Source organism: Onthophagus taurus, chromosome 8 (genome assembly GCF_036711975.1).
Source record: "Onthophagus taurus isolate NC chromosome 8, IU_Otau_3.0, whole genome shotgun sequence".
Classification (NCBI taxonomy): Eukaryota; Metazoa; Arthropoda; class Insecta; order Coleoptera; family Scarabaeidae; genus Onthophagus; species Onthophagus taurus.
In genome coordinates, this window is record NC_091973.1 from 932,160 (window position 1) to 941,399 (window position 9,240).

Consider the following 9,240-nt stretch of genomic DNA (forward strand, 5'->3'; position numbering starts at 1 on the left):
CAATAAAAAACAAAAATACAATTTAACTCATTTTATTAAAATCATTTTAATTACATAAAATACATTTTTTAATGAACATAAGTATCAAAACTTGAAGAATCAGAGATATCAAATCCGTGATTTTTAACAGAAGCGTTTGCTACAGCCGCGGCTTTAGCTGCATTTGCTTGGGCTTTTTGGGCGAAGGCTTCGGCTTTTTGTGCAGCGGTTCTGGTGGCTTTATAATCGCTATTAATTGCCTCTAATTGTTGAACTAAAGAGTTTAATTCTTGTTTGGCTCTTCTGACCATTGCCTTTTGCGACGCGGCTTCTTGTTGTGCTTGAGTTAAAGCGTCTTGAGCGTGGACTAAAGTACCTTGGGCAGCATTTAAAGCCGCGTTTAAAGTGTTTGTTTGCTTTTGGGCTTGTTGGTAAGCTTCGGCGGCTGCTGCAACGGCTCTTTGGGCTAAACTAAGTTGTTGAAGCTCTGCTATGAGTTGTTGGTGAGTGTCGTCTACTTGTTCTTGAATTGTGCGGCGAAGAATTTCTTTTCCCGTCAATGCTGTTTGGGCTCGAGCGGCAGCCTAAAAACAATATAAAAATAAAGCGGGAAAAGGATGGTTAAGAAAATACATTTATTGCAGTTTGTGCCAAAGAACTTTTAGCTACAAAAGCTGCTTGTCTAGCTGCGGTGTGTTGGTTAGCAGCGGCATTATGAGCTTCTTCAGCCGAACCTTGGGCAATATGCTTTAAGCTACTTCCACTGCTAAATCCTTGTTTTCCATAACTTTGCTGAGAATTTCCAATTGATGAAAAATGATCGAAATTTAAGCCGTTTACGCTTGCAACTAAAAAGGTCATTTTTTAAATTATATTTTTTTATTTTAACAACTTACAAAGTGCTATTAATACAAAAATATTCAACATTTTCGATCGATCGAAGAATAGATCTACAACTAGTGAAATATTGGTTTCAACGAGATATATATAGTTTCTTCGACATCTAAAGTTTCGTTTTTATCTGAATGGTGCTCGTTTTCTAATCGTAAAATTCCTGCGTTTACAAATAGAAGTAATTAGCGCCGTGAAATTAAGTTACTTAGACTTATTGAAAACGTTTTGAACGAACGCGTTAAAGGAGAAGGCCGTTTTAACGATTGACATGTAAGTTTTTAAATTCAATTCCCAATAACCTCCAATCGTTAATTTATTTGGGAGATTTGACATTATGATTACATACGACATCGCCTTCCTTAATTTTGGCTGAAACTTTTTGTACCAATCCGAATTATACAATGATTCCCCAACGGCTTCCATCTAAAAATATCGCTTTTGTTGTTAAATCGCATTTCATTTATTAATTTGAGGTTTTACTTCATTAAGAAGAATTTGTCCGTAAGAACAATAAATATATAATTGATAATTGTGGCAAACCAAGTACGAAACGTACGATAATTTATCCGTTGATGGTGGGAAACTAAAAATGGTTTTAAAAAATATAAATAATTAATAATTAAATAAATTTCGAACCCATCAACATTCAACATAAAAATTCCGACGCAGATACAACAAGTAGTTGTAAAAAAATGATTCAACAATTGAATAGAATAAATACCATTTATGTAAGTTATGAACCTCAAAATAAAATCGTGGTATTTAACCAATTTACAAAATTCTGTATAAGTTTCTTTAGGATCTCGCGTCATATCTAAGTGCTCCAAACCATATTGCACCTTAATCATTTGAATAACCGCGCAATTAATTAATGTAAAAAACATGGAATCATACACAATCATCGAATACCCCAATGTTGTTAAATAAGTTTGATCAATAATCATCGAAGCATATTCTGACCATTCCAACTGCTTTTCAAATACCTTGTATTCAGCAACTGCTATATTAATATCATAACCAATCACCGTCACAAACAACATGATTCTATATTTATTTAAAATTTTTAAAAATTCTTGGTTTTTATTTTCGAGATGTTTTTTGAATTCGTCCCCATAAACATCGTTATTCCAAAACAAATTTATTCTATCAATCACTTTTTTAATGTTTTCGTTGAAATAAATCGTGCAGACTAGTTTAAAAAGAACTTGATCGGCCGGGGGAAACAAATAAATCATGCTTTGAAGACCATCTAAGCCATCGGTGTTCTTGTAAACATTTATGCATAGCAAAATTGATGGAAAAATCAATATAATAACATAAAAAAATGTTCTTATGTCAGCCCAAATATTTCTGTTAAACGGATTTAACCCCAAAAGATTTAAATGAAATAACGCATATTTTTTTACATACTCAACTTCCATTTTGGTAACAATGAAAGTAGATATTAATTGATCACGAAATTCTATTTATATGGAGTTTAACGATGCTTCATATTTAATAAAATACAAGATAATTGCGCCAAATTGGGCGCCTAATCGATTTAAATTTCTATTTATTAATATTAAGGAGTTAATAGGATCATGTGGTTAAATTCACTTTGTTACAAATTTAAATTTCGCCGAAGCAGACTGTATTTTTGGAATTTTAATCATGTCAGTGTAATAAGGAATAACCTTTAAAGAATTGTTTGTTATTATGTTATGTTTTATGCATATTTGTTATAATATTTATGGCATAAACATTTTAAGTATTATAATTATTTGACCTTCACAACAACAATTATTGTCATGTAATATTTTTTTTATAATTTTAAAGATATTTTCAGTGGTCAAAACATGTTATTATAACATTAATATATGCCAAGAGTTTCGCCTGATTAAGCCGAGGTCACTTGCGGGCGAGGCATTACAGTTTATCATATTAACTAAGAGATTCTCTAACTTTTCATTGAAGGCAAAAGGTGCCTTGAAAAAGATATGCCTTGGTGGTTCGAACGTACATCTAGTGAAATATTTAGAGATGCAGTATCAGATTTGTCTCCTTGCCATCAAAAAGGGAAAGAGAGACTAAAGTAGCCATCAATGTAAAGAATAAAACTTGATAAATAATTATAATGATTTAATAATTTGCTGGACAGAGTTTGTAAACTACAACTTAAGATAGAGGGCAGAAGCACTCTCTGGAATTTGGTTAGATTATTGGACATTTCATTGGGAAAAATAACATTCTAATATTTTTGTGAGGTTATGTTGTTCATAACAAATAAGTTAATTCCTAAAATAAAAGTTATTAATGTTAATATTATTATTAATTCTTTTAATTTATTATTTCTATTATTGTATTATTATTAAGACAGTGTTAAATTATTTAGGTTATGAAAGTGTGGTATTTGGCGGCAAATTCAAATTTGAATATGTATTCAGTGTTAAATCTTTTTTATCGCTTTGCGAAAAAAAAACTGATTTGAAATTGAAAATTGACGGAATAGTTTCGTTATGACTCAGTAAAAAAAATTTCTTTGTTTCAAGATAATAAATAAAGATTAAATAACTTTTAAAAATAAACTTTATTCGATTTAAAATCTTTATCGTAAAATTATAATTTTACTTAGTTTGAACTAAATTAAGAAATTCCTCCCTGGTTTTTGGGTCGTCTCGGAAAACCCCCAACATTGTCGATGTTACAGTTTTACTGTTAATTTTTTGAACTCCTCTCATAACCATACACATGTGACTGTAAAAAAATGTAATTAATTTAAAATTTTGTGTGAATACAATTTTTAAAAATTTTTACACAGCTTCAACGACAACGGCGACTCCTGTGGGTTGGACGGCGTTAGTAACAGCTAAAGCTATTTGTTTTGTTAATCTTTCTTGTACTTGTAATCTACGTGAGTAAATTTCCACGATCCTAGCTAATTTGCTAAGACCTAAAATTTTTCCGCATGGCAAATACCCGATCGAAACTTTTCCATAAAATGGTACAAGGTGATGTTCGCACATTGAAAACATTTCTATGTCCTTAACAACAACCATTTCATCATGATCTTCGTCAAAAATAGCACCATTTAGGGTCTCTATTAAAAAGATATGTTGTTATGCACAAATTGTTTTCTTCAAATATTATTACAAACACATGATAAATTTTAATAAACGATAAATATTTTGATGGATTCATTTTTTACCTTCTAAACTTTGATCATATCCTTTGGTAAAAAATAACATTGCTTTGGCAGCTCGTTCTGGTGTTTTTAATAACCCTGGTCTCGTTGGGTTCTCTCCCAATGATTTTAAAAGCAATTTGTAAGATTCTGACATATTTGGAAGAAGAGCTTCTCGTGTTGGTGGATGATGATCTAGTTCTAAATCGTGGTGGAACGTACATTTTTCGTGTCCTATAATTTAAAAAGCGAAGAAAATATTTCAAGGTCAACCTATCTGTAATTTGTTTAATTATCTTACCTGGTGTAGTTGAAGTTCGCGGTGTTTTTGGTGTTCCTGGTACATGAACACAACCAAGGTTATCACTCCAAGCTCTAGAATTGGAGCTCTGTTGATTACCATTAACTTCCATGTGAAAGAAAACAAAATTTCTAAGAAATGCAAGATTAATTTTAAGGTAGTCACTTTTTTTGTCTTCCACGAACGCACACGAACTCGGCGATCACGGATCAAATGCTAAAATACCAGATATTCAACTCCTGGGTGATTCACGGCCGGTCGGTCGTTCTTTTCGATAGTCGAGTTCCAAGAAAAACAAAGCGATGACCGTAAGAGGTGTATACGAAATTATGTGTACTTTATGATAATGAAGCTTAATAATCGGTTTTGAAACTTACTGAGAGGAGTGAATTATTTTATATAAATCAGCGTTAATCGATGTTATTAATCAATTAGCAACTCGGGTCGCGGCTCTTATCGCGTTAAATATGAAAAATAAAACATAATTTAATAATTTTTGACAAACACTCTATTAAGCATAGTTGATATCTTCCATGTCAAGGATTGTTATCGTTTTCTAATAAAAAGGTCGAACCAAAAAAAAAATTAATAACACAAATTTTAAAACTATAAAAAAGAAATATTTTAATATTTCAATTTCCTTTCGAAATGTTAGAAATAATTTCTTCCTTCCTGTCTTTTGTATTTCGTCGAATGAAAATCGCGCAGAATTTCATAACTGCACGTGACAGTTAATTTACGTTTTAAAGTTTCGTTCGCTTACCCGCATATTTATGTTTGATTTGTATATCGATTTTTTTTACAATACCTATACAAAAAACAGCAATTACTACTCAGTATCCATTTAAGAATCAACGTTTTACGTCAATATCTGTTTACCTAATTTTCAATTGCATCAATAACATGAAAATGGAAAATTTTCTTGCTTGTTTATTTTTAGAATCGATTTATAAATAATTTATTTATAATCTAATTTGTTATCTCTTTTAAGTTTCGTTATGTACTCTTTAAATTTAACACTTTTTGAAAATAAGTTAAAAAAGTGAGAAATTTTTTTTTCTCCAAAGTCATTTTAAGTTGAGAAATGCAACTTTTTATGGTTGCAGAAGACGCATTAAGCGCATTGAGTAATGTAAGAGCATTGAAAGATAATGACAAAAAGAATTAATTTAGACAAAGAGTGGTGGAAACAAAAAAGGAGAGATAAACAAATTCCAGAAGGTGGTAGGATGTATTGGACACAAGATACTGACTTGGATCATAAACAAAAGGCTTAAATTCATTACTAAAAACATAATTGGGAATACCAGGTAGGTACCTTAACTATTGTTAAGGAAGTGCTACAAAAAACCTGGGAGTACGAAATTAATATTTACAATATTAGTCGTAGTAGAAGTCGGAAATTAAGGGAAGCCAAATCCCAACAAGGCATTATAAAAAACTATAAAAAAGCATTATATTGATTGTATTATTTATATTTAGGTCCCATACATTACAACAGATTGTCACAATAAATAATGTTCAAAAATCAAATACATTTTCGTATTATTAAAATGTGTCTAGACATATAGAAATAAGAATTTGAAAAATATATAAGTATAAAAAAATACTTTCGGCACTCCCTGTATGTTTGGCAATTTTTTGAAATATTTTGTTGTTGTGTGGAATGTTGTATATAAAACTATCATAAATCGCCCGGTTTATCACAGAATACGTAATAAATATATTCTATAATATATCCTTAAAACATGAACACGTATATATTATATTTATTCGGTAACACTGATAAATATTTATTTTTTTTATATACATTTCAACATTAATTTAAAATCTGGTCCACCGTTTTTTATTTTATTACCTACAACTAATTTTTTTTTCAATATTTTTTTATAATTTACTACATCATTTCTAAGTTCAAGACACCAATTTTTTTTAACGTAAATTTTTATTTTTACTTGGAATGTACTAAATTCAAAAACTCTTCCCTTGTTTTTGGATCGTCTCTAAAAACACCCAACATAGTCGAAGTAACGGTTTTACTATTTATTTTTTGAACACCTCTCATCACCATACACATATGACTAAAAAGATAAAAAATAGTAAATAATTAATTTAATAAAAAATTAATTAATAACTTACACTCCTTCAACTACAACAGCAACTCCAGCCGGTTGAACAGCCTTAGTAACAGCAACGGCGATTTGTTTAGTTAATCTTTCTTGTACTTGCAATCGTCGCGAATAAATTTCAACAATCCTAGCTAGTTTACTGAGCCCCAAAATTTTACCACACGGTAAATACCCGATGGAGACTTTTCCATAAAACGGAACGAGATGGTGTTCGCACATCGAAAACATCTCAATATCCTTTACCACCACCATTTCATCGTGATCTTCATCGAATATCGCGTCATTGAGCACCTCTACAAAAGATTCTTATGAGAACAATAGAATTTACGGCTAGTTTGATGACGCTTAAATCTAAAATGGAAACGCTGTTTCACGCGGTCATCGATCAAAAATGTACCCGACTTTGACGACTGTAATTAATGGTTAAAACGTAAAAAATAAAACATGACAAAAGAATAGCCCTCAAGCCTCATAAAAATGAAACACCGTTTGACTTTCAAAGAAACCCTCTTTGTTGAATTAGTTGGGATCGAGAGGGTGGGAAGTTCCCCCCTTTCTCTTAAGGGAAGCTACTTCGCTCTTTCGCACGTGACTGAATGTAAAAAGGTTCGGATTTAAGTTTAAGAGTCGCATCAATAACTCTTAAAATGAATTCTTTTTTATATTCTCAAAAAGATAAATGTTAGAAGAGAAATTGTCCCACATTTATAATAATTTTGGAAATAATTGAAAATGGGGGTTGGTTTCGAGTGCGAGAAAGAGGCTGGGGGGAGGGCTTTTAACGGCAAAAGGAAACCAAGGATTCTTAGGGGTCCATTTGACCGTAATTCTCTGAGTAATACACTTAATGTCGCATTGTAGAGCTCGCGACGTCGAGTATGCGAACGCATTTCTAAAATGCTTAATTCGGAACTCCACTGAATTGGGGGGATGGTAATTGATTGGCTGACACTTCCATTTCCAAATCCATCACCGATTACAATGAAGAGATTAATTGGAATTTTATTTGTAATAAAAAAAATTAAATCAAAAATAATAAAATAAAAAAATTTAGATAACATTAAGTTAATTCGTAAGCGCGATTTCGCCGCGATATGACGAATAACGATCCTTAGAACACAATAGGAAGATAATTGCCATGGATTTGGCCGACTCCAGAGATTCGTAACCATGGACACGGCACATCTTTATAACCGGGATTTCAGGGAACGATTTAACTTATCGCAAACTAAGCCCTTCTTACAACAAAAAATACTGGAACAAAAAAATTTTTTCAAAGTTCGTTGAAAGATTGATTTCTAAAGCGCCGTAATTGCGTTAAAGTTCGAGATTCAGGGTGACGGAAAGCTTCGGGTTCTGTTAACGAAGTTACCTGTTGAATGAAGAAGGATGAGACTCCCAAAGCACCCCGGTTAATTTTCATTCAATTACCAACGACCAATTACTTCTTCAGAGAGGAAACCTTTCAGGGGTAATTTAGTAACTTCTACGTATAGTTAAATAACAATAATGACATGGTATATTAGTTAATTTTCTAAAACATAATTTTGAAATACTTAATAATAAATATTTCATTGTTGGATAATTTTCAGATGAGTTCTGAACAACCTTGAGAAATGAAGTGATCGAAATAAGAAGCACAGTGCGATTGGGAAAATCGTCCGACGTTCACGTTCTTGTATTTATAATAGATGCACGCGCGACTTCGAAAAGACGTAAAAAGTAATTGGCGCGGAAAAACCATGTACGGTTGCAACGTTAATGGTTATTGCGTCAGGCGTCGCTCACCTTCCAGACTCTGGTCGTAGCCTTTGGTGAAGAAAAGCATCGCCTTGGCCGCACGTTCCGGCGTCTTCAAAAGTCCCTGACGCGCGGGATTTTCCCCCAAAGAACCCAACAATAATCGGTAGGATCTTGCCATATCTGGAATTAAAGCTTCTCGAGTAGGGGGACGATGATCTAACTCTAAATCGTGGTGAAACGTGCACTTTTCGTGTCCTTTAAAAAATCAAAAAAAATCAAAAAATTAAAAAAAAACTCAATTATTTTGTTTATTACCTGGTGTTGTTGATGTTCTGGGTGTTTTAGGTGTACCAGGAACTTCAATATCATCAAAGCTCTCAGACCAATTTCTACAAACTAAAGGAAGAGGTTTTTTCTTTTTGTATTGGTCACCGTTGGCGTGTTGATCCATTATTAAAATTGAAGATAAAAAAAGTTGATTAAAGCACTCCGATTTTGTTGTAAGTTTTGCTATGAAAACTTGAAATTGAAGGAAAGGGACGAAAAAAGTGATTGTCGGAGACCTCGAAAAGAGCGAGATGTGGCGTCGCGATTGCTCGAAGGTCTGCCCTAACACTGACTGACTGGCGCGGGCAGTCGCGATCTAAATTATATACCGGGCGTTCAATGTTCCCCGATTTTTGCCCGATGATTCGTCGGGATTTCAGTTCTCAGGAGAGACCGTGCTAGAAGTAGCGGGGATCAACCATCTTATCTATAATGAGTAAACATTTATTTCTCTTGGTTTCGAGGTGTTACGATTGGGGAATACACGCTGCGGTGTTAAAATGAATTTCTCTATTTTACGCAAATTTCCGAGAAAACGGTCTAGTTAATTCCCCGCCGGAGGTTTCGTAAAAAACCATAAACCGAATGGAAACTTATGACTAAAACACAAAATTTACTTTCAATTTTATAAAAATACATTATTTTTTACGAAAATCCCTGAACTTTTTGTTTCCGATAAAATTCTCTACATATAGTCCAGTTTCTTC

At 32.6% G+C, this 9,240-nt stretch overlaps 4 protein-coding genes across 4 annotated transcripts; all 4 read right to left on the minus strand.

The window, feature by feature from the left end:
• Positions 1-16: 16 nt before the first annotated feature.
• Positions 17-1,076, minus strand: LOC111414556 (secreted 45 kDa protein-like). Its single transcript, XM_023045931.2, has 3 exons — positions 876-1,076; positions 613-827; positions 17-563 (listed from the first exon to the last, which is right to left on the minus strand). The coding sequence occupies exons 1-3, from the start codon at positions 904-906 to the stop codon at positions 69-71; spliced, it is 741 nt and encodes a 246-aa protein (XP_022901699.1). The 5' UTR covers positions 907-1,076; the 3' UTR covers positions 17-68.
• An 83-nt stretch (positions 1,077-1,159) lies between these two features.
• On the minus strand, positions 1,160-2,694 carry LOC111414553 (odorant receptor 85c-like). Its single transcript, XM_071198713.1, has 2 exons — positions 1,354-2,694; positions 1,160-1,296 (listed from the first exon to the last, which is right to left on the minus strand). The coding sequence occupies exons 1-2, from the start codon at positions 2,292-2,294 to the stop codon at positions 1,233-1,235; spliced, it is 1,005 nt and encodes a 334-aa protein (XP_071054814.1). The 5' UTR covers positions 2,295-2,694; the 3' UTR covers positions 1,160-1,232.
• Positions 2,695-3,420: 726 nt separating this feature from the next.
• Positions 3,421-4,770, minus strand: LOC111414554 (GTP cyclohydrolase 1-like). Its single transcript, XM_023045928.2, has 4 exons — positions 4,335-4,770; positions 4,058-4,267; positions 3,667-3,949; positions 3,421-3,606 (listed from the first exon to the last, which is right to left on the minus strand). Exons 1-4 carry the CDS (start codon positions 4,444-4,446, stop codon positions 3,477-3,479), a joined length of 735 nt encoding a protein of 244 aa, XP_022901696.1. The 5' UTR covers positions 4,447-4,770; the 3' UTR covers positions 3,421-3,476.
• Positions 4,771-5,783: 1,013 nt separating this feature from the next.
• Positions 5,784-8,825, minus strand: LOC111414558 (GTP cyclohydrolase 1-like). Its single transcript, XM_023045942.2, has 4 exons — positions 8,522-8,825; positions 8,252-8,461; positions 6,474-6,756; positions 5,784-6,415 (listed from the first exon to the last, which is right to left on the minus strand). Exons 1-4 carry the CDS (start codon positions 8,655-8,657, stop codon positions 6,286-6,288), a joined length of 759 nt encoding a protein of 252 aa, XP_022901710.1. The 5' UTR covers positions 8,658-8,825; the 3' UTR covers positions 5,784-6,285.
• Between the last annotated feature and the right edge of the window lie 415 nt (positions 8,826-9,240).